We start from the raw sequence: 25,195 nt of genomic DNA, 5'->3' as shown, positions 1-25,195 counted from the left end.
GATGGGGGTGGGATGGGGGATGGAAGAGAAGGTGAAGAGACTAAAAAGTACAAATCGGTAGTCACCACATAGTCACCGGGATATGAAATACAGTTTGGGGAATATAATCAATAATGTTGTGAATCATCTATTTTTTAAAGTCACACTTTAAAATACTGATTAACTCATTAAAAAAAAGAGAGAGAGGACCCAAATTAATAAAATCAGAAACGAAAGAGGAGAAGTGACAACGGACACTGCAGAAATACAAAGAGTTTTAAGAAGTTACTATGAGCAACTATATGCCAACAAATTTGACAATTTGGAAGAAATGGACAATTTTCTAGAGGCGTACAACCTTCCAAGGCTAACTCAAGAAGAAACAGAAAACCTGAATAGACTGATTACCACCACGGAAATTGAATCAGTAATCAACAGTCTCCCAACAAACAAAAGCCCTGGACCAGATGGCTTTACAGGTGAATTTTACAAAGCGTTCAAAAAAGAATTATCACCAATTCTCCTCAAGCTCTTCCAAAAAATCCAGAAGGAGGGAAGACTCCCAAACACTTTTTACGAAGCCACTATCACCCTGATCCCAAAATTAGACAAAGACACCACAAAAAAAGAAAACTACAGGCCGATATCTTTAATGAACATAGATGCAAAAATCCTCAACAAAATATTAGCAAACAGAATTCAGCAATACATTAAAAAGATCATTCACCACGATCAAGTGGGATTCATTCCTGGTATGCAGGGGTGGTTCAACATCCGCAAATCTATTAATGTGATACACCACATTAACAAAATGAAAAATAAAAATCACATGATCATATCAATAGATGCAGAAAAAGCATTTGATAAAATCCAACAGCTATTTATGATAAAAACCCTTAAGAAAGTGGGAATAGAGGGATCTTATCTCAACATAATAAAGGCCATATATGACAAACCCACAGCTAACATCATACTCAATGGGGAAAAGCTAAAACCATTCCCCCTAAGATCAGGAACAAGGCAAGGATGCCCATTATCTCCGCTTCTATTCAACATAGTTCTGGAAGTTCTTGCCACAGCAATCAGACAAGAAAAAGAAATAAAAGGCATCCAGATTGGTAAGGAGGAAGTAAAGTTATCATTGTATGCAGATGATATGATACTATATATAGAGAACCCTAAAGACTCCACCAAGAAGCTATTAGAGCTGATAGATGAATTTAGTAAAGTGGCAGGATACAAAATTAATATTCAGAAATCAGTTGCATTTGTATATACCAATAATAAAACATCAGAAGGAGAAATTAAAAAAACAATCCCATTTACAATCGCTCCAAAGACTATAAAATACCTGGGAATAAATTTAACCAAAGAAGTAAAAGATCTATACTCAGAAAATGATAAGACACTGATGAAAGGAATGAAGGAAGATATAAATAGATGGAAACACATATCATGTTCATGGATAGGAAGAATTAATATAGTTAAAATGTCCATACTGCCTAAGGCAATATACATATTCAATGCAATTCCTATCAAACTGCCAACGTCGTTTTTCACAGAAATAGAACATATAATCCTAAAATTTATATGGGACCATAAAAGACCCCGAATAGCAAAGGCAATCTTGAGAAATAAGAACAAAGTGGGAGGTATAACAATACCTGACTTCAAATTATACTACAAGGCTACAGTAATCAAAACAGCATGGTACTGGCATAAAAACAGACACATAGATCAATGGAACAGAATAGAGAGTCCAGAAATAAATCCACGCCTATATGGCCATTTAATCTACGACAATGGAAGCAAGAATGTACGATGGAGTAATGACAGTCTATTCAATAAATGGTGCTGGGAAACCTGGACAGACACATGCAAAAAAATGAAGTTGGACCACCTCCTTACACCATATACAAAAATAAATTCAAAATGGCTTAAAGACCTAAATGTAAGGTCTGAAACCATAAAATACCTAGAAGAAAATATAGGAAGAAACTTCTCAGACATTACCCGGAGTAAGATTTTTACTGATATACACCCTCGCGCGAGGGAACTAAGAGAAAGAATAAACATGTGGGATTATATCAAACTAAAAAGTTTTTTCACAGCAAAGGAAACCATCAATAAAACAAGAAGGGATCCTACTGAATGGGAAAAGATATTTGCCAGTGATATATCTGATAAGGGATTAATATCACAAATCTATGGAAAACTTACTCAACCCAACTCCAAAAAAACAAACGATCCAATTAAAAAATGGGCAGAGGACTTGAAGAGACATTTTTCTGAAAAGGACATACAGATGGCAAACAGACATATGAAGAAATGCTCAACCTCACTAACCATCAGAGAAATGCAAATAAAAACCACAATGAGATACCACCTCACCCCAGTCAGAATGGCTATCATCAATAAATCAACAAACAACAAGTGCTGGCGCGGATGTGGAGAAAAGGGAACGCTTGTGCACTGTTGGTGGGATTGCAGACTGGTGCAGCCGCTATGGAAAACAGTATGGAGGTATCTCAAAATTCTGAAAATGGAACTACCTTATGATCCAGTAATTCCACTCCTAGGTATCTATCCGGAGAAATCCAGAACTTCAATTCAAAAATCTCTATGCACTCCTATGTTTATTGCAGCACTATACACAATAGCTAAGACATGGAAACAACCAAAATGCCCATCGGTAGATGACTGGATTAAGAAACTGTGGTACATTTATACAATGGAGTATTATGCAGCCATAAGGAAGAAAGAAATCTTACCATTTGCAACAACATGGATGGATCTAGAGAACATTATGTTAAGTGAAATAAGTCAGACAGAGAAAGATAAGTTCCATATGATCTCACTTATTTGCGGATTCTAAAGAAAAGAATAAGTGAATGAACTAATCAGAAACTGTTTGGGAGACAATGAGGAAAAACTGAGGGTTGCTAGATGGGCGGGGGGAGTGGGAGGTGGGGGGGAGGGTGAGGGGATTGGAGGGCAGTCGGTGACCACAGGATGGCCACGGGGTTTGAAAATTAATCTGGGGAACGTAATTTGGTGGTTACCAGAGCGTAAGGGGGTTGGGGGGTGGGGGATGAGGGTGAGGGGGATCAAATGTACGGTGATGGAAGGGGAGCTGACTCTGGGTGGTGAACACACAGTGTGATTTATGGATGATGTGATTCAGAATTGCATAACTGAAATCTATGTAATTCTACTAACAATTGTCACCCCAATAAATTAAAAAATAAAAAAAAAATAAAAAATAAAAAAAATAAAAAATAAATAAATAAATAAAATAAAATACTGATTAACAATGTCAGCACAGGAAAAATATTGCCTGGGTGTTTAGTCTTGCACTGAAATGCAGAATGTTTGGCAACTCAAACATATTTTCAATTTTCTGATGAGTTTTGATAATCTAGTTCAAGGTGAAAACAAACTACCCTTAAAGTTAATAATTGTTTATCTTTGATAACAGAATAAAAAACGAGGTCATTTCCATTTTCTTTCAAATTGTTCCTGGCATCTCTCCTTCCACCTTCACTGACTCTAGCCTAATCTAAACCCTGATCACCACAGCCCTGATTATAACGGCAATCTCCTCGTTGACCTTGAGTCAAGTATTCCCTGCCCCTTCCTCCACCGAAACTATACCTCTGCCAGATCACGCTTCTCTCCCTCTATACATTCATATTAGTTAAATTGAATTGCTCAAAACTCTAAGATGACTCAAGATTTTTGTTTTTACTGAATCCAGACTAAATTCTTCAGGGTGGCTCTCCGGACCCTCAATAGCCTGGTACAGTCATTTTCACCAAATTTTACTTCCAACTAATCGTGGGACAACAGCAGCCTCCACTTTACAGTCAGGGCAATGCTCCCGATACAACGGTCAAGAGAGTGGCCTCTGAAACATGGCTGTCGCACCCTGTCACCTACTAGTTATGTGACCTTGGTTACGTCATTTAACTTCTCGATGCCTCAGAGTCCTCAACTGTTAAATAAGATTAAAAAACAGTATGTACTCTACAGAATCCCTGATGATTTAGGCCTTCTTTCTTTTTTGTTCACAAATCTGCCCAGCAGATGAAAAACAAGTAAAGTCTGAGAAACTGTCACAGACCAGAGGAGAACAAGGAGATGTGATGACACAATGTAATGCAGTGCCTCAGTTTGGATCCTGGAACAGAAAAGGGACATCAGTGGAAAAACTAGTGATAGCGGAATAAAGTCAATTAATAGTTATGTACCGATGTTGGCTTCTTAGTTTTGACAAACGCACAATGGTATTGTACAATATTATCATTAAGGGAAATTGAGAGAGATATACAGGAATGCTGTACTATCTAATTCAAACATGTACAGGTCTTAGGGCAGTATGTACGGATTGTCGACTCCTAGTCCACCTTCTTATACTCTGTGATGCTTGGATAAGGACTCTCGTTCTCCTTTGGCTGGTTTTCTATTAGATTCCACCAATAGAGGGCTCTACAAGGAGACTATAAGGCCTGTGGAAGGAAGTAGGGTCTTGTTACCCTAGCAACAGTCCTTCATCTGGCAGAGCAATAGGTTCTAGTGTCCAGCTTCTGTCCACACTCCAAAAACAACAGCATCACTGCACCTCCTCATAAACACCAGCATCAGCAAGGAAGTGACTCCTCTCTTCCTCCCACAAAGGTCCAAACCCTGACCCCACAGGACCTCCCCTCTGAGCATCTGAGCTAAAAGCACCGTCTGGAAAGCACTGGAGATCTGAGCTCTGCTCAGCAGGACCACTCTTCCATGCTTCTAGCTGCGGTTCACCACCACCTCTTCTCTTCACTCCCAGCCCTAGCGCGGGTAGCTGTTTCATGAGTATGTTACCTCAGTTTTCCTTTTCTGTTTTTTTTTTTCAGTCCTCTGACACCTATTTAACCAATTCCCTATCTTCAAATTCTCTCTGTTGAAATACCTTGTGCGAAGGTTTTCTTATTTTCCTGATAAACTTGATACAGAAGCATTTCATAAATGCTGGTTATCATTATTTTCCAACCTTTCTTCTTTAAATATTTATTCCACGTGTTCTAGCCTCCAGACTCCAACTTGTGATCCAGGCTCTATGCTACGAACTGCAGAAATCAAGAAAAACAAGACATAGTCCCTGCTTTGAACGGGAGATTACATTCTAGTAAAGAGAATCAACCTGTGTTGCAGCAAAGTTTTATGGGAGGATGTGGGGTACAATAAACGAACAAAGGAGGGTGTGGCCAAGTGTGCTAGGGGCAGGGGCTGAGGGTAACGACAGAACAATGTCATAGAAAAAGTCATCGCTTTCCTTGCCTGAAATGCACCTACCTCTTTTCTAAGCATTTCTGATGGAAACAACTTAATCCTAATCTTCCATGAAGGCTTTTTGATCATTTTAGCCCTCTTTCATTGTATTTCCTCTTGTGGGAATTCTCACAGTACCCAGAGGAGAAACTGCCATTGATTAGATAACTCTACTGTGCCACACGCAATGCTAAATAATTTGCTAAAGTAATTCTCATTTAATCTTTACTTAATTCTTGCAATAAAACTACAGTAGATGATTATTTTCCCCAAATTTGTAGTTGAAAAAACTGAAGTCCCAAAAGCTTAAATGACTTGATCTAGGTCTCACATCATGTAAGTTATAACCGGCATTCAAACCTAGCTCTGACACTCCTTCCATTACCCCATTGTGTACTAATTATACGTTGCTTGAATCATATACAAGGGATTTCTAGCCTGTTCCATCAGATCACATACTCCTAAAGGACAGGACTGTGTCTTCTATTTTCTATCTCTACCACACTCTTCAGCATATAGTAGCAATTCAATAAACACTTCACTTATAATGAATGGATTTGCTGATCAGTGTCCTTTACTGTAGTTACATACTAGCTTTAGCCATGACTTGTTAACACTATAACTAATTTAAAGTGGAAGGACTTTTAAAAATGTAACTGTCTGTTTGATAGGAGGTGATTATCAGTTTTGAGAGTGGTTTTGAAAATTAGAATCAGCAGGTCAGCAGTTTGGTTTTTCTGAAAAGAAAGAACTTTTTCATGCTGTTTTGCAAAGAGATGAAAGCTCATTTTTCAGACCATATATAGTCTCATGGGCCTATGCTTTAATATGTTCTGATTTGTGGTCAAAAAAAATTAAGCAATGTCACCCCAATAAATGTAATTAAAAAATCAACATCCTTTGTAAAATTGGGAGCTTATTTATCTTTATATACAATTGTTTATAGCAATACTGTAGTGGATCAGTATAAAAACTCATCTAGCAGGCTCTGAACTTCCCAATCCAGATTATGTTGCGTATCTTTGAAATTCATTTAGTCCCTCAAATCCATGGAAAGATAGCAACGTGAATCTCGTAGAAAAAAAGTCCCACAGGTTTGACTTCCCAAATACATCCAGGGTACACATTTTTGGGGGATCATTTCTTACTTTACAGGGAATTTACTCTCGATTCTTTACACTCAGCAGTGACCACTTGCATGAACAAATTCTGATTGATAAGAAGAGAAAAGTCAGAATAATATTGATTTATTTACTTGTGATTGAGTAAGTGGGGAACATACGCTGACACCATTTTGAAACTGCAACAGGAAGCAAGTTTGAATGTAACAACACAACAAAATAAAACCAAAGGAGAGCTCATCGCACGGCTGATAAATAACAAGTTAATGAGTTATTTGTATGGGATTATACAAACAACAAGCAGCATTCTGATGGACAGAAGCCATGTTCCCTGAGACAAGTGGATATAAAAGACTCACAGTAGACAGCTTCGTAGAATCAAACCTTCCCTTGCAACACAAATCTACCCAATCCACTGTCACCATGTCTTGCTGTGAGTCTTGTCTCCAAGGATGCTGCAGCACCCCCACTGGCCAGGCTACCACCATCTGCTCCCCTGATGTGTGCTGTCAATTTGGTGTCTACCTGGCCCAGCAGCTGTCCACAGGAGACCAGCCTCCATCGGCCCACCTGCTGTGACACCTGCCCTCAACCCTGCTATGTGCCTGACTCCGATCTACCATCATGTTGGAGACTCAACAGCTCCCACCCTGCTCCTGAGTGAAATCTCTGCCACAACCTGCATCCAGCCCTGTGAGTGTGAAGCACCCTTGCTACTAGCCAAACATGTTTCAAAGAGCTTGCCCACATTGTCCTAAGGGACTGACATTAGGGCTGCTCAGCAAATGGTCTTTAAGTAGAAGCTCTGGCAGAAAATATTCTGACCCTATGCCTTCAGTTTTGTAGAAATGTTCTTTCTGTTTTAAACGATGATTTCAAATGAAAAGTGGAAAAAAATGCTATCATGGACCTCCTCACTTTAAAAGAAAATAAACACCACTGCTCCCCAAACCATGCACTGTCTCAGTATTTAATGCTATAATTACCCAACAACTGTTGACACATGCATGCATCATGAACCTATAAATAAGTCCAGCAAAATTACACTTTCTGATGACATCAACATAAAATCTCATAGCCAAAAGGAGGCCTCCCAGGGATATGTAAATATCTGAAGAAAATTGTCTAGATAATCAAATATATTAAGCTCTCGTCTTGAATCATTTTACATTGCAAGGTTAGCACCTACTTTTAATTTTAATTTTTTCCCTGCCTCTTTAAGTAATTCCCATACATCCTTAAAGAGACTGCGAAACTGGCATTCAAGATCAACATACTCACAGAAGGGGCCCAAAGATTAAGCTGAGCCATGCTTTTTCATTGTCTCATTTAGGTGAAGGCTTGAATGTAAAACTGTTTTGACAATGGTAAAGCACTTCACAAGTGAAATGAATCATTTTGCCTATGTAAAGTATTATTATTATAAAGGGCTATTCTAAAGACAAATACATACCTTTTTAATTCTAATATAGAATTTAATCCAGTTCAATAAACATTTATCAAATGCCTACTATGTTCCAGGCACTGTCCTAGATGCTTGACAGAGACAAAGAAGATTAAGACAAGATTCCCACTTTCGAGGAGTTTGCATTGGAGGGAGGAAGACAAATACAAATGATAAATTATAACATATAGCAGAATGAAACGAGGTCTAAATGAAAAGACAGGCAGCATCCTTTGTGAGAGCAGAGCAAAGAATGAAAACATAGACAAGTGCCACCTAAAGTTTCCTTAGGAGATATCTGAGCTGTTGATTGAGGGATGAGTAAGATTTGAGAAGTAGAGAGCCGGGGAAGGACATTTTAAGAAACAATGTGTTCACGGTCACAGAGGTATAAATTACCTAGGAGACTCTAACCTTCATTTTTATTTGATGTGCTTTGTGATAAATATGAATATGTAAGCAAAAATCAAACCAACTTCAGCAACAAGTCCTTTTGCTCATAAAATGTCTGAGGCTTATTTGCCAGTGACATTTAGTATTTTCCACTGATATGTTTTAGCCAGCTTTCTTCTCTTTGAAACTGGCCATGTTGGATTTCATTAATGTGCCCTCAGAAGCAACCCACCACGGAATCTGCGTTTTGTGTTTATTCAACAACCATTTGCCATCCAACAAATTATGTAATTTATACTCTACTATCTGAATAGTTTTGTGCCTATCCTGGGGAAATATGTGAAGATGTTGGACTCATAGTATTTCCCCATTGGAGATGATGCGTTTCAACGTCACCTGTCACCCTACAGTGAGGCAAACGAAGGCCACCTGAGGTGAACAATGCTGTAGAAGGCATTCCTCAAAGGAATTTACAACCTAATTGAAGACCCAAGATACAAAATGAGATAAACACACAAAATAGGGAGTAAGTCAGTGGAAAAATGATTTCTATGAACGCTAAAGTTCTAAATCACATTGGACAGATCCCTTTCCAAAATTTGCTATGGTTCTGCAAATCTTATGATTTCTCCTTTTGGTATCCATTTCATCTTATTTCAAAGTAAGTATATTAATCGTATGAAAAATGAATGAAGGCTGAGATGATTTTATTTTAATGGTACATTTAACAAAAGACAGAAAGTGGGTGGATCTTTCCTTCCAGAGATTTATATTTTGACTCACCACAAGACTAACATAGCACCAGAAATTGTTTTTTTTTAGAGAGAGAGTATTGTGATATTTAGAAACTCACTATAGCTTTACTAAAAATAATAAAAAAGGGGTTTTATCGTATTCCATTCTGGCTGTCACCTTGCTCAAAAAAACCTGAATTATATCAAGAATAAATAAGGCAAATATGTCTGAGATGCAACATTCATCTATAAGTAGCCATGTTCTTGTTGATTTTATTGAGTAGAAAACTGGGTTGCATGATCTGAAATTAGTAATTAAAAATCACATCATGTCATGCATCTTCTTTTCAACTAAGGGAGAAAAAGCAAGAAGAATTTTGCCTCTGAACTTATAGCCAAATTCTCACTTAGACTGATTATCCATAATTCATGTAAGGTTTGACATACCAGGACCCTGTGATGAAAAAATGTGACCATCTAATGACAAAAATGACAAGTCAATGAGTCAAAAACATGATTACTTTAATAAGGGCAGGAACTCTTAATGGACAAGTAAATACCAAACTGATTAGAGAATCTTGGTGGAAAACAGTGGTACAACAAAAATAAAGAGGAAGCCTTCTGGTTAGATCAGCACCCATTAGGGAGAGTATATAAGAGCCCCAAAGCAAGAGGAGACATTTGCATCTCAGAAACCTCATCTTTATTTCTGAGAAACCAGAAGCACACCACACTCCCACCGCCATGGCTTGCCGTGCTCCCTGCTGCTGCAGCGTCCCCACCGGCCCTGCCTCCACCATCTGCTCCTCTGACAAATGCTGCCGCTGCGGAGTCTGCCTGCCCAGCACCTGCCCACACACCACTTGGTTGCTGGAGCCAACCTGCTGTGACAACTGCCCCCCACCCTGCCACATTCCTCAAACCTGTGTGCCCACCTGCTTCCTGCTCAACTCCTGCCTGCCCACCCCAGGCCTGGAGACCATCAACCTCACAACTTACACTCAGCCCTGCTGTGAGCCCTGCCTCCCAAGCTGCTGCTGACCGATGGCTGCTTCGTCCAGTGCCTGACAAGGAAGAACCCAGAAGTTGGCTGTTCAGTATTCACTTGCCTCAGTAGTTTATCAGATATTGCAGTAGACCAGATGGCCCAGATACGGGAAACCTCCCTTTCATTTTAATGGAAAAAAATTTTTTTTAATTATTATGGTTATTTGGCTGAATAATCACTGGGTTCATTTGGGCAGGGGAATGTCATCTGTTATCAAAACACTACTGACATCTGTAAGACCTCAGACTATATTTTCTTGGTCGTGTTGCTTCTTGGATCCCATTTCTTATATTGGGTATTTTCACAAAGGGGAAAAAAATTATTGATGGGTTTTCCAATAAATTTTATTTCTCTGGCAAGATGTGTTCTTGTTTATGTTAGAGTTTTTGGTATATTTCTTTCATTTAAAAAAAGGTAAATGTAAGATTTATTTTTAAAGAATCTATTAGACGAATCACTAGAACTATCTTACTAACATGGCTTGCTAACTTTAAATTGGTCATCTTTTATGTTCATCTTCTTCTCTCTCCTTTTCCTCAAACAAGTACAATTTTGGGGTGAGACAACATTTATTTACCTATATTTTGCTAGGTAAATCACATGTATGAACTCATGTAATCCTTAAAACAGCATTAATAGATGAGAAAAATGAAGCTTTAACAGATAACCAATGTGCTCAAAGTCATAAAGTTACTAAGAAAACTGGAATTCAGTTCTTGTGTGTCTGACTTGAAAGCCCAGTTCTTTCTACCACATTGCTGAGCCTCCAGTACTAACAGAGCCAGAAGCGGAATGAACACAGTTATGATTTTAACTTAAAATATGCAAGAGAAATAAAAAGTGTAAGAATCTTTAACAAAATCATCACATCCAATTGTAATAGAAAAAGATTAAAAGTGGCAGGTACTCAATTCCAAGATTTGGGTCATTTAATGAGCCTACCAATTTAGACTTCATTTTTCCTTAGAGAGAACTTCAAGTGGTCAACTCTAGTACCAGGGCACTAGGACTATATCTCTACCTGCTACCATATTCAGCACAGAATTTCACCCCAGTAAGCAACAGAATGCCAGTACTTTTCAGGTAATAAACTAAGAACTAGAACTAAAACCCTGATTAAACATGATTTAATCTACTACTTAATTTTACTTCATTTTACCAACCTACTTAATTTTTTCTTATGCAGATTACCCTTTTCCAAGTCATCCATATATATAATATATAATACGATTATATCCATATATATTATATATACATATATATCATATTATATATAATACATAGTATTACTTATATAATATATAACACATATACATACTATAGTATATATGTATAACACATATAGAAAGGCAAAAGTCAAAATCTGAAAAAGCATTGGGCTAAAACCAAGAGTGCATATGAAATAGAAAAAGTTAAAGCAAGGAAGGGGAGAAGTAAATGCCTTTGAACAAACATGTTTCTAAATGACTTCTGTGTGCCTGTCCGTCTCTCCAGAGAAGGATTTCTCAGCGAACTCCACAAGTTCATTAACAGCTCAACTGTAAATGAACAGAACTTAGAAGACATAGGCTAGACGAGACACAACCTAGGATACAGTCAACAAGGAATGGAGTCCATTGACTCACTCATTTGACCAATATTTCTTGAGTGCTTCCCCTGTGCCAACCACCATATCCATGCTAGGAGGATAAAGATAAAAGAAATGTTATTAGCTAAGGTGCCCTCCAGTTTCTCTCAAATCTGGTGAAGGAGACAGACGAGTTATTGTAATCACAACATATGTTGTATGAATATAATTATAATGCGGTGTGATTTCTGCTGTGACTGACATGTGAGCTCACAGCATGCCACGCAAGCACGCACAACGAGTAACAAAAGCCCAGACTTGGTGATTCAGTGTCAGGGAGCGAAACAGTTATGCTATCCAGGCTAAGCATTAAAAGACGGTGAGGCAGAAGGGGTGGGGAGCAGTTGTCCCAGACAGAACAGCAGCTTACTAACTCATGGATGTGTTGACGCAGGGGAGAAGTGGATGGGGCAAGCAGGAGAGAAGAAATGGCAAGAGTCTGGGTGGGGCAGTCGAATGGGGTTTAGACTAAAACCTCAAAGCAACGACAGATTTGAAGCAAGAGACTAACCATCATATTTTATTTCTGTTTCCTTTTATTATCAACCTTAAATTTACGCCTTTGCTGTCACCGATACCCCATTGCCTATAGAATGGTATAATTTTAAAACCCGGGCATGTTCTTGGGTTGTGTAGATTTTCAGCACTTTGAAATCTGCCGTCTAATCAAGAATCAATGGGATCTTCCTCCATTCACTTACAGGAAAAAAGATACCCTTTGTTTCTAAAAATAAAATATGTTTAGCATCTCTGATACATACTTTAAACTTAATTTTAAACCACATAAAAAGGTAGCTCCATCCCAACAGGTCATATACTTAGTTTTTACCAAGTTAGTCACCAGGCCAGCTAAGGCAAATTACCTCACCTCTCTTAGACTCACTATCCTTATTTATAAACAAAAGAGAGTGATTCTCAGGTCTCCTGACCAATGCAGACAAAACACATTTTAACAAACTACTACAAGTCTTTTCAATAAAAGAGATGAGTTTACTACCATAAACTTACTTTACAACTGTTTCTAATCTGTAACCTTAAGTCTTATTCGTAATTATGGAAACATACACTTTACACAGAACAGTAAGAATTCCTTTACCCTTATAAGCTGGACTGAAAGTCATATTGCACTCTGAGGAAGAGAGTGATTTCTTTCTGCCATGAAATTCTGATTGTGAAAGTCTGCAAATCCCTTTGTAATATTTTTCTTAGAATGTCAAAATAACTTCCTTCTGCTTATTGTTTTTCTGCTCTTAGAATCAAGTCTTTTTCCTTCCTATCATAATGTACAGTAACAGTAATTTATAATAATATATTATGTGTGTGATAAACCTTTCAGCAGAGTCCAAGTTCCATGGGAGCAAGGATGGTGTCTATTTTGTTCATTGTTATATATCCAACATTTATCACAGCACCTGGCACATGGTAACTGCTCGATAAATGTCTACCAAGTTATGTTTTAAATACTGAAAAATTGTAATCAGTCATAAATAAAAGGGTGAGCAATTTGGCAGGTTTTCACTCAAAGGTAAATCTGGGTGAGGTCCAGGGACAAGAGCAGAGATCATGCATGTTTTCTTCCAAGAGGGGTCATAGAGAATTTTTTTAATTTGAAATTTATTAATTTCTGTGCCAACCATTTCCTCTAATTATAGTTGTGGACATTTATATAAGTTTTCCTATTTCCCATAAGGTTGTTCTTTCACCTGGCTTCAGCTATATTTTTCTTCCTTGGATTATGTTTCTTCCCCCCTCCCTTACCTTGAGTTTGATCTGCAACCTATTTAGATAATGACAGTAATAATTTATTTTTGTATAGCATTTCATGGTTGTCTATGGACTTTATCCCATTTTATGTCATGGAAGCCTCACAATAACCTTCTGAGGAGAAGAATGTAGATATTATTACCCTTATTTTGCAGGAAAGATAAGTGAGGTTCCAAAAAGTGAATTACTTGCCATAACGAGAAAGGTAACGAGCAGTACTGGGACCATAAATAACTCTTCCGACTCCTAACATGGTCCTCTCGAATCTACACTCCTCCAAAACAAACCACACAGACATCCCACCATCAAGCACTGATCCACGGACACACTTGAAGGAGGAGGTGGGAATTGTGGGAAGAACCATGGTTTGAAGGATGAGTGAGTCAAAACTGAGTGGAAACGGTTGGATCAGGATGATCCCGGACACGAGCCCCCTCTGTGTTCCCTCCTACATCCTGAACTGTGCCGGAATTCAAATGGTGTCCTGGAACTGGAGATCAGGCCTTCCCTAACACAGTTCTATTCAATCTAGAGAGAAAATGCACTACATTGGAAAACAAAACAGTGAACAAAATCAAATGTGAACATATTAGCTTAGGGGCCGTAACCACTTTCCATTCGTAGCAATTCCATTTAAATAGTAGCATAATGGTCTTAAACTATAAAACATAAGCTAAAAATTCAATTTTTCCGCACTTAACAGTGAAGGAAACAAAGCGAGACAGTTCTCAATAGAAAGATAAATGACAACACACATACGAAAAAATGTTATAGCCTAATTTGTTATAAGAGAAAAATACACTAACAAAATTTCATTTTTCACCCACCAACTGGCAAACACTTTTAAAATAAATATCCATCAAAAGAATATAGAAACAGGAATTCTCAAACATAGCTGGTGGGAATGCTTAAATAGAAAGAAACAGGTAAATAGAACCATTCTGGGGGGGGGGGAAAGGAAATGGGGTAATGACTATCAAAGGCCTTAAAATATTGTTAATTAACATTTGTTCCAATAATTCTACCCAATACTCATTTCTGCCCTGAAATACTCAGAAATGTGCATAAAGGTTTATACACAGTTGTTTACTATTGCCAAAATTATCGTAGAGAAAAGTTGAAAATAACATAAATGATTAATAATGTGAAATTTTTAAGTAACTTAGAAGTACAACTATATGATGAATGCTAAGAAACATTAAAAATAACATTATCAAATATACTTAAGAATATAAGATAATGAAAACATATATTTAAACAAAAAGGAAAGTTACAGAACAGTATGTACAATATAATTCCAATAATGTAATAAAATGATAAACAAATGTATAGAAAAATGACTAGAGGGATATATATAAATATTAATGGAGAATTTCTCTTGATAAAATTGTGGATGAGTTGTTTTCTTTATACTTTACTATATTGTGCAAATTTTTTAATATGTAATATTCCATAGGAAAAAATGGAATAGGTATTTTTTTAAAGTCTGCTCATATTTCTAAATAGTATTTCTTCATATTAATGTAAGTTTGATCATCAAAAGTCCCAAAAGCAAACTAATACAATGTGATATGTCAATTACATATCATTAAAAAAGTAATTTTAAACAGGTCCCAAAGCTAAAAGAAAGTTAGCTAAAATTATGTTTAGCTCTTTAAAACAAGAATACCTCATCAGATCAACTGATACAGATCAAGGTAAACAGAATAATAACTGACCAGCACTAGAGAGATAAGACCTACAAACTACAGGTGTGCTGACGTGCAATATTCCCCAGCAGGGCTGGTGTCGGAATTCTAATAGCAGAAGCCTTTGATAATACCTCATAAAGCTCCTGTTCCAGTGACAAATAGCAAGAATAATAGGCTCAAATTTAGCAAAGAACTCAAATAAAGGTTAATTGGGAGAATAGAGACTGTTTACAAGCATCTAAATGTCAAACCAATTAAAGGATAATGGATACACTAACATAAACAAGAACCAGGAAAGAAGCCTTCTGGTTGGACCGACACCCATTAGGGAGGGTATATAAGAACCCCAGAGCAAGGAGAGACAGGATCACCTCAGAAACCTCATCTGTCTGGAAACAAAACCAATAAAAACCACACTCCCACCGCCATGGCTTGCCGTGCTCCCTGCTGCTGCAGCGTCCCCACCGGCCCTGCCTCCACCATCTGCTCCTCTGACAAATGCTGCCGCTGCGGAGTCTGCCTGCCCAGCACCTGCCCACACACCACTTGGTTGCTGGAGCCAACCTGCTGTGACAACTGCCCCCCACCCTGCCACATTCCTCAGCCCTGTGTGCCCACCTGCTTCCTGCTCAACTCCTGCCTGCCCACCCCAGGCCTGGAGACCATCAACCTCACAACTTACACTCAGCCCTGCTGTGAGCCCTGCCTCCCAAGCTGCTGCTGACCGATGGCTGCTTCGCCCAGTGCCTGACATTGAAAGAGTCAACCCAGAAGCTTTAGTGTTCGCCTGTCTCAGTACCTGCAACTCACTGACTTTGCTTCCGAAGTTGGAGCAAGGATGGCACTATCACTGACAATCCCCTACCCCCCAAAAAAACCAAGAGACTGTCGATGGCCACGTAGCAGATATCAGTAACCAGGGGCAATTTGAGCAGGAGGATGCCTATGGGTTTCCCAAAGCTGTTCAAGTCCTGCATATTAAAGTGTATCTTTCTTTGGGTATTTGGGAATTCTGTTTTTAGTCTTGGGTGGTATCTTCCTGGAAATTAAGGAGCTTTTTCATGATCATCCTAATAAATTTTACATCTCTGGCATAGCACAAATGTCTACAATTATTTTGTTTTCTGTTAATTCATTAAATGTATTTTCTTAACTCCAAAAGTCAGCATTTTAAGCACTGCATTTTAAGAGGGCATCTGCAAAACTGAGAATGGTGGGCGTACAGATAAATATTTCTTGTTTGTAATAAAACTAAATGGACTTGCATAAAAGATGGTTTAATATATTAGCATACTTTGAAAATAAACTTTCATTGACTTTCCCTCCCCCAGAAAATGGTTTAAGATAGATTGGAAATTACTGAACATGATCTGAAAAGTAAATATGATATGACGTATTAACTAATCCAGGTGACTTAATCTATTTATGCAAAAAATAATAATATAATATTCATTCAATAAACATTTATTGAATATCTATTATATGTCCTGCATTATACTGTCCCTGATCAAAATGCGCTGACAGTCTGGCAGGTGAGGCAGATACATACACAATACCATTCATTCCTTCATGCAATTAACAATTATTTATGAATGCCAGGCATTCTAGGATAATTTTTTTTAAAAAGTGTTTTAACAGTGGCATCATTAAAGTGCTGTGGTACCATAAAATTCAGAACAATTAAGAAATTAAGATTGCTACCATGGTGATAAAGAGAAGAAAGACATAGTCAAAGACAAGCTGACTGGAGTTGGTGGTCAAAGGGATATGGAAGAGAAGAGGGTGTCAAAGAAAGATTAGACAGTGGAGTTAGGTCACCAACTGAGTATGGTAACAGAGGAGAAAACTAAAAAGGGAACTACTGTGCTCTACTCTAGACATGACAAGTTTGAGGCACATGTGGCATATTTAAATAGAGTTTAGGCAGCTGGAATTTGCACAACAGTGTTCTAGAGAGGAAGATGCGTGCGGGAGGACGCAGAAGTCTGTGTAAAAGTTCTTATCAAGTATTTGCAGAGGGCTGGGCTGCATTCACACAGGATAAAATTCCAGCTAGCAGAGAGTGGCTGCTGGGGGATAAAGAGCTGAACGGAGATACCAGAAGTCATTCAATACTAACAGATATTGAAGTGCCAGCCCATCCAGAGGGGACAAAGCTCTGGGAGTACCTCAGATGTTTAATCAATGTTCCAGAAGGACATACGAAAAGAGTAAGGGCCACAACCTTGAGTAAAGAACACACCAAATTATACCTGATCTAGAAAAGTCTAAAAATACCAAGCCTGAGAGGATCAAAAGGACCTTCCAGTGATTTAACTTCCTGTCAGAATAAAACTCAACACCCAAAACTTTGCAACATAATCAAGACTTCCTAAAATACATCATCTAGAATGACAGCATATAATTAAAAATTGCAAGACGTGAAGGAACAGGAAAATGTCATCTATAACCAAGAGAAAAAGTAGCCAATAAAAGTAGGTCCACAGATACATAGATGTTATGATTAGCAGGCAAGAATTATCAGTTATTACAAATGTTTTCATAGATTTAAAGGAAAAGATGAAAAGATGTGAAAAGAATAGACAAGATAAAGATCTAAAGTAAAACTTTACATTTTTATTTAACAAATTAAATTTAATTATTTAAATTAAATAAGAAAGAAGCAAATGAAAATTCTAGAACTAAAGAATACAATCTTAAATAAATAATTCAATAGGTGACCTTAATAGCAGATTGGAAACTGCCAATTAGGGGTGAAGTCAATGAATTAAGATAGATCAAAATTATCAAAACTAAAAGGTAGAGAAAAAAAGATTGAAAAAAAATTAACAGAACCTGAGCAGCCTGTAGGACAGTGTTAAGTGGCTCAAGATACATGAAGTCGTTGTTCCAAAATAATATGAGAAAGTAGTGCAGAAAAATTTGGGTTTGGAAAAAGGTTGAAATTTTTCCAAATTTAGTGATATATTTTATTATGTAATTTTATTCCCTAGTTCCTGCATTTTTAATTTCCATGAAGTTGGGGACTTTAAAAATACATACATACATACGAGATTCCATATCTCAGAAGAAAAGCTTTCTGTAGCTTCATTGCCCCTACTCTAAAGTGTAATCACTGAGGGTTTCCCAAGAGACTCAAAGATTAACCTTAGAATTTATATTTCCCTCTTATTAGAGATACAGGTAAAAATTAGTATCCCTGATCTAAAAATGAGGAATAGAAAATATGGGAAAGGTAAGTTTCAGGATATCAAACATCACAGCTCCAGGTCTTGATAACCCAAAAAGGTCTGGTATCCCATTTGTATTTTGGCCTGGAGGACACAAATTATGACCATCAGTCATGTAGAGTGACTTTTCAACTTCCACACAGGCAGATATAATTTACACACACACACACACACACACACACACACACACACACACACTTTAAAGCCAGCATACACCTCCCTCCTCTACCATGTGAGCACAGCAAGACCAGCACTGCAAAGATTGCTAATCACGTGGAACATTTTATGGTGGTGGCACAAACAAATAAATAGCATTCAATGTGTTGTAATATTAATTTTAAAAGGGGACATAAACAATTCTCAATGCTAGCATCAAAATCTGTGCGAATATTATTTTCCTTTTTTGTAATCAGTTGTAGCTATAATTACTGATTGGCCAAATTTTCTCTTTCTTTCCTTATTCTGTCAAAATGACAATGCTTCCTATGAAGATTTTCTGAAACAAGTATTTTATCCTACTGGTACAATGGGAATGGGTTTTTATTTAGTAACCTGAAGTTATGCTTCTTTTATGAGGCATAAAACTCTTCCTCAGCAAATAAACAACACTAATGAATGATCATATGAAAACCGGCACCAACAGCAATAAGGAAAACATCAGGTGCATTCTGTAAATACCCATTTGGGGGGGCTATATAAAAGTCCAAGCAGGGAAGGAGACTTTTGGAGTTAGGCGACTTGAGTTTTGCCACTGATCTTTGTTCCTCACTTCTAAAAGGATGCCTTCGGACTGTTCCACCACGTGCTGCTCGTCTGAGTCCTGTGCCAGGGTTTCTGATGGTGCAACTGCTTTAACCTGTCCCGTGGAAACCACTTGTCTCCCCAGCAGTGCCTGTGCTACATCCAGATGCCAGACCCCTCGCTTCCTATCCAGGTCTCACTTGCCGACAGCTTGCCTCGCTCCATGCTACCTCTCTGGGAGCTGTAATATTCCGTGCTCGGTGGGGCACTGCGCTTGGTGTGAGGATGGGGTGTTCAACAGCAGTGAGAAGGAGACGATGCAGTTCCTGAATGACAGACTCGCCAGCTACCTGGAGAAGGTGCGTGGCCTGGAGGAGATGAATGCAGCACTGGAATGCCAGATCCGGGCACAGTATGAAGGGGACATCCCACTGGTGTGCCCCGATTACCAGTGTTACTTCGACACCATTGAAGAGCTCCAGCAAAAGGTCTGGTGTCTCACTGCCCTAATGCTCCGCCTTCCCAAACTGTGATTTGTTGATCTTTATACTAGAAGAGGCTGTCCTGCAGAAGGAAGCCTGGGAAAAGGGACTTCTGAGTGGTAATGCGATGTACAGGAAAGGGCACTGGACTGCAAGTCAGGAAATGCCACTAAGCCCAGGGCTGCCACTGCTATACTGGGTGACCACAATAAACTCACCTCTAGACTCTACCTTCCTCACCTACAGAGGAAGGAAAAATGGAGTGATATCTAAAATTACTTATGTAGGTAACACTGTACAGCTGTATTATTTTTATCATAAGATGAAACGTCATCTTTTTAATCATATAATTTTATCTAGTAATAATTTTCTTTTCTTACTGATGGATTTTTATTATCATATATGGGGATACAGTCATAACACAAACTACTTATGGAAAAAAGTTTAATTGAATTCACCTGCCAAGAAATACTGCAAAATGTCTTGGGTCATTAAAAAACTAAACCTTTTGATTTCTCTATTTCATTTATAAACTGGCACTCCTTTTTTTTTTCATGAAGTGACATGGTTAACAAGAAAAGCAGGCAATAAGCTATCTTATACTTTCTTACAAAGACTTTTAAAAGATAAATAATGGCATAGCTGTTAAAAGAATAGATATTTAGATTTTTCTCAAAGAACCATTTATTACTTGACAACTTATTCCCAGATCTTGTGCACGAAGGCAGAGAATTCTAGACTCGCTATACAGCTTGACAACTGCAAACTGGCTGCCGATGACTTTAGAGCAAAGTAAGTTTAATGTAAATTTGAAAATAATTTATGGTTACACCTCTCTCTCTCTCTCTCTCTCACACACACACACACACACACACACACACTCACACACACACACACATGCGCATGCCACAAATATTCTCTGTATGATATTTTTTAAGCTAAGAATGCTCACAAAGCTCAAATTGATTATTATTCAGATGTAGAAGAAATTACAGCACATGGCTTCCTTGAGTCCATGTGTCCCAGCGCCTTGCCCAGTGTCTAGCAAAGTAAGCACATGCCTCTCTTGCTATGAAAGGTACGAGTCTGAACTGTCCCTTCACCAGCTGGTAGAGACTGACATCAGTGGCCTGCGCAGGATCCTGGACGAGCTGACGCTGTGCAAGTCGGACCTGGAGGCCCATGTGGAGTTTCTGAAGGAGGAGCTGCTCTGCCTTAAGAAAAACCATGAGGAGGTGAGGAACATGGAAATTGCCAAAATAATGTAAGACTGACAAATTAAACTGACAGATTTCATATGTGTATATAAATTGAACTTGGGTAGATGTTGCTAAAGCTGGAACAAAATTACTGAAGGCACTATTACTATTCAGCCTGCTCATTCCAGTATGTCTCTGAGTATAGCCGTAAACTGGCCCCTAGCCAGTGCCAGATGAAAGAACCAAACTCTTCACCGGCCATCGCTTTTGTGGAGGTGGTAACTCCACAAATGGCTTTCCCTGGAGGCTTTATGCCATGCTTAACTCTAATCCATAAGGTAAGAAAATCAGCCTGATAAACACATACTGTGAAACCATTTCAAAAAGGCCATAAAGAGTCTGACAATATTGGACCAGTATTTTTTAAATATTCTGCATCAATAAACTTTTTAAAATCACATAATATGAAGTATATGATTATCCTATATTGATGAATCTAAAATGTGAAAAACTGAATGATGTAACAAAGTACATTTTCCCTTTGAACATCTGTTGATGAAAATTGCAGCTAGCATTTACTGAGACCTTACTATAAGCCAAGGACTTTTATAGGTGCTTTATGTGCGTATTAACTCATTTATCGGTCACTAACTCTGTGGAAAAGATAAAATTATTATACCCATTTTGAAGATGAAGAAACTGAGTGATGGAAAGAGATTCATCCTAGGCAATCTGAATCTAAATCCCATATTTGTACTCACTACTCTGAAAAACAAAAACAGGATATCATTAGGATGTCAAGGTGATTTTTTTCCTCCACCACTCTGTGACATTCTTTACTTCATTGCCACTTTCAGGAGGTCAACGTGCTTCGTGGACAGCTTGGTGACCGACTCAGTGTGGAGCTAGACAGTGGCCCCACCATCGACCTCCACAGGGTCCTGGATGAGATGCGCTGTCAGTACGAAACGGTGCTCGCTAACAACCGCAGAGAAGCGGAAGAGTGGTTCGCTGTTCAGGTCAGTACCTGGAGCGGTACAAAGACAGGCTTCCAGACCTCTGCCCTCTTTGCGTTCTCTCATCATGCCTGTGTTTCAGATGGAGGAGCTGAATCAACAGCAGCTTTCCAGCGCAGAGCAGCTGCAGGGCTGCCAGACAGAGATCTTGGAACTGAAACGCACAGCCAACACTCTGGAAATTGAGCTCCAAGCACAGCAAAGCCTGGTGTGTCAGGCAAAGAAGGCTCTGATTTGTCACTGAAGAATCAGGCCCTAAGATACTATCCCCTCTTCCATAATTCAAAGGAGAGACCCACACAGCTCATGTGGCAGGAAGTCTGAATCTCCAATTTGCAAGGATTATATTTCCTTGCCTTTCCCAAGTACCAGCTAGGAGCAGACGTCCACAGCTTGTATTGTCCTGATAGGATGCCCTGACCTTCCTCTTGGGCTTGAGCAGGACACCGTGGCAACCTCCAGAGACAGGGAGAGAGGGGAAAGGGCAAGGACAGAACGAGAGAGGAACTTCTGAGCCAAAGGCACTCAAGCACTCCAGTGGGTGTAACTCTCTTTTGATCCAGGCCAGTTTTCCAAGCTCACCATCATATCACAGACACAAAGAACGGTATGCACACTTGGCCCTCTACCACTATCCCAAACTTTCCCAGGATCCATGCTTCCACCAGACCCTTACCTGCATCCCACTCTACTCAAGCAACACGAATATTATGCGTTCAAGATTACATTAACCAGTTCTAGTCAAACACTACTGTGTTTGTGCCATGGTAGGTCCTACAAAGAATATCTCAGTGAGCATTCATCTTGTAAGAGGCACCATTAAGCCTCACAATAACTTCATGGGGTAAATCCCTTTACTAACCCCATTATACAGATGAGGAAAACTGTGACTCAGATAAGTAACAAGGGGTCATGCAATTTTTAAGAAGCAAAAGTGGAAGCTAAGTCCCGGTGGTTCAAGTCCAGAGCCTTTTCTCTTAACCACACTCGACCACATCTTCCCGCCACGAGTCCATATTCAGCATTTCCTCTCAAATGCTGTTGGTCCTCCTCCCTAAGCTACATAAGTAAGTTGTGATGGCAGGTTGTGAAGGCCCTAGTGGTGGTAGTAATAACGAACACTTACACAGCCCTTAAAGTTTTTACAAGCATAGTTCTAAGTGCTTTACACATATTAACTCACTCCTCACTATCCTATGGGATAGGTACTTTGCAACATCCACTTTTTATAGAATAAAACTGAGGCTCAGAGAAGCTAAGTACTTTTCCCAAAGTCACATAGCTGGAAATGGGTAGATAGAGGTTTTGGAAACAGGCCATCTGGCCCGGAGACTATGCTGCACAGCCCTTTTTGCACTCTTCTGCAGACAGAATCTCTGGAGTGCACCCTGGCAGAAACCGAGGCCCAGTACAGCTCCCAGCTGGCCCAGATGCAGTGCCTGATCGACAACGTGGAAACCCAGCTGGCCGAGATCCGCTGTGACCTGGAGCGGCAGAACCAGGAGTACCAGGTGCTGCTGGACACAAAGGCCCAGCTGGAGGGCGAGATCGCCACGTACCGGGGCCTGCTGGAGACCGAGGACAGCAGGCAAGTGCCACACAATTACTCTCAAAGTCACCCCGAGTCACAAAGAGACTCGTGGACTAGGATCCTGTTTCTCCAAGATCTGGCCAAGGTCACACCTCCCCAAGGTGTTAAAAGATCTTAAAAGAGTAACAAACAGCAGCTGAGGCTAATCACATGACAACAGAAATGTTCAAAAATATTCTAAAGTTCTGAAGCAGTATAAGTATCATATATAACATTTCACGGTGGGGGTATGTCTTCCTTTGCTCCTGTCTCCCATTGAAGGGAAATCGGGAACATGCCTAAGATGGTATCAGCAAAGTAAAGAAAATATATACAATTTTATTCAACTGCCACTGCTGCAGTGAATGTGAAGTGACAATGCTGGGTCTGGGGATGAAACCGGCTTAGGTCAAATGCTATTCCGCAAAGAGTGTTGTTCTTCAGAACATAATTTGCAGGGTAACTTCTGGCATGATTTTTTCTGAGCTGACATTTTATCCAGCTTTCTCTTGTTCAAAATGGATTTTCCACAGGCTTCCCTGTAACCCATGTTCTACAACGAGCGTGTCAAGCAGCGCTTGCGAGCCGTGCTCAGCGTATGTAGTTTGTACAGTTGAAGACTGCTGTGCATGAGTGTTCGACAGCCAGCACAGTGGATGGAGGGAGTGAAGCCAGCAGTGCCCTGAACAGGAGAGGGGGCTTCCACCAGGAACATCCAAACTTGAAACTTGAAACTCAAAGTCAAAGGAGGCTTTCATATCCTAAAGTTGTCTTTGAAGCATCCTTGGTAGATTTCTGCTTTATCATTTCCTCTCCCGCCTGCTTATTTGTGATATTCTAGAAACCTATAAAGCTTTCTCGCTAATCTCCAAACAAAATGTGTTTCATTCCTGCAGCATGATAAATATAGCTTTGTGGCTTATTACTGTTGATATAATAACCATATGATGCCAAGATAATTACTTAAACCCATGCTGATAGTTTGCTTTTGCATAAATCCAGGCTGAAAATATTTTTTTTTAACCCTCAAATACAAATAGATTAATCCGTGCAAACTGTCAATGTCGTGGAAGATAGTTGTATGTATCTTTGTGAAAATAAACTTAGAAATAAAATATGAAAAATTTTATTTTACTTTATTTTTAATTATAAGAAAAATTGTATTGTATTTTATTTTTAATTATAAAAGTACTAGAGTCCTTCAAATTTTTTTCAATTTGGCACATGAAGGGAGAAAAAAGCACTTATAATTCCATACCCTTTACACCTATTGTTAGTATTTTAGGAAATTCCAAGTTTTCTTTCTTATAATAGGTTTTTCCATATAGTGGTAATCATAGTTACATAAGCATATAGTTGTGTAACCTATTTTTTCACTATGTCATCCAAGCATTTTCAATACTAATAAACATATAAGAGTGTCTTGTGACCATTATTTTAGTGGCTGCATGAAACACCATATGCTACATTGATCTGTCATTGGACCTTTAGGATATAAGAATAATTATTCTCGCACATTTAAAAAGCAAAGTGGAGAATTTCCACTTCCAGAAAGATGAAGTAGAGATACAGTTCCCATTCCTCTTCCTAAGTATAACTAAAACTCCTAGAAATTACATATAAGACAAATATAAGAAGACTTTAAAAAGTGGAAGAAGAAGCCAAACTGACTAGAGTCCTCGGTATCCAGGGAGCAACAAGTCGTGAGTTCCCTGGGCTTTCTTTCTGTCTCCTATATCTCATATTGGGAGCTGGAGAAACCAACAACCCAAAACACCAGCAGGTACAGACAGGAAACACAAAAAGCTCCAAGAAGAACAGCATCCAGGGATACAAGGGGAGGTAA

At 38.8% G+C, this 25,195-nt stretch overlaps 2 protein-coding genes across 2 annotated transcripts; both read left to right on the top strand.

Moving 5' to 3' along the window:
- The first annotated feature begins 15,458 nt into the window (after window positions 1-15,458).
- Window positions 15,459-15,903, top strand: LOC117013786 (keratin-associated protein 3-3). Its single transcript, XM_033091245.1, has one exon. It carries the CDS (start codon window positions 15,539-15,541, stop codon window positions 15,833-15,835), a length of 297 nt encoding a protein of 98 aa, XP_032947136.1. The 5' UTR covers window positions 15,459-15,538; the 3' UTR covers window positions 15,836-15,903.
- A 3,217-nt stretch (window positions 15,904-19,120) lies between these two features.
- On the top strand, window positions 19,121-23,982 carry KRT40 (keratin 40). Its single transcript, XM_033090980.1, has 7 exons — window positions 19,121-19,570; window positions 20,274-20,356; window positions 20,643-20,799; window positions 21,621-21,782; window positions 21,862-21,987; window positions 23,147-23,367; window positions 23,883-23,982. Exons 1-7 carry the CDS (start codon window positions 19,121-19,123, stop codon window positions 23,980-23,982), a joined length of 1,299 nt encoding a protein of 432 aa, XP_032946871.1.
- Window positions 23,983-25,195: the final 1,213 nt, after the last annotated feature.

Source organism: Rhinolophus ferrumequinum, chromosome 21 (genome assembly GCF_004115265.2).
Source record: "Rhinolophus ferrumequinum isolate MPI-CBG mRhiFer1 chromosome 21, mRhiFer1_v1.p, whole genome shotgun sequence".
NCBI classification, from domain to species: Eukaryota; Metazoa; Chordata; class Mammalia; order Chiroptera; family Rhinolophidae; genus Rhinolophus; species Rhinolophus ferrumequinum.
The sequence above is the reverse complement of the archived record's forward strand: the minus strand, read 5'-3'. Positions and strand labels throughout refer to the sequence as shown.

Excerpts from the sequence above, each read along its gene's own strand:
- LOC117013786 (XM_033091245.1), top strand. The coding sequence starts at position 15,539 with ATGGCTTGCCGTGCTCCCTGCTGCTGCAGCGTCCCCACCGGCCCTGCC.
- KRT40 (XM_033090980.1), top strand. The coding sequence starts at position 19,121 with ATGCCTTCGGACTGTTCCACCACGTGCTGCTCGTCTGAGTCCTGTGCC. Across the intron at positions 20,357-20,642 it reads GCCGATGACTTTAGAGCAAA|GTACGAGTCTGAACTGTCCC; the intron begins GTAAGTTTAATG and ends TTGCTATGAAAG. Across the intron at positions 20,800-21,620 it reads TTAAGAAAAACCATGAGGAG|GAGGTCAACGTGCTTCGTGG; the intron begins GTGAGGAACATG and ends TGCCACTTTCAG.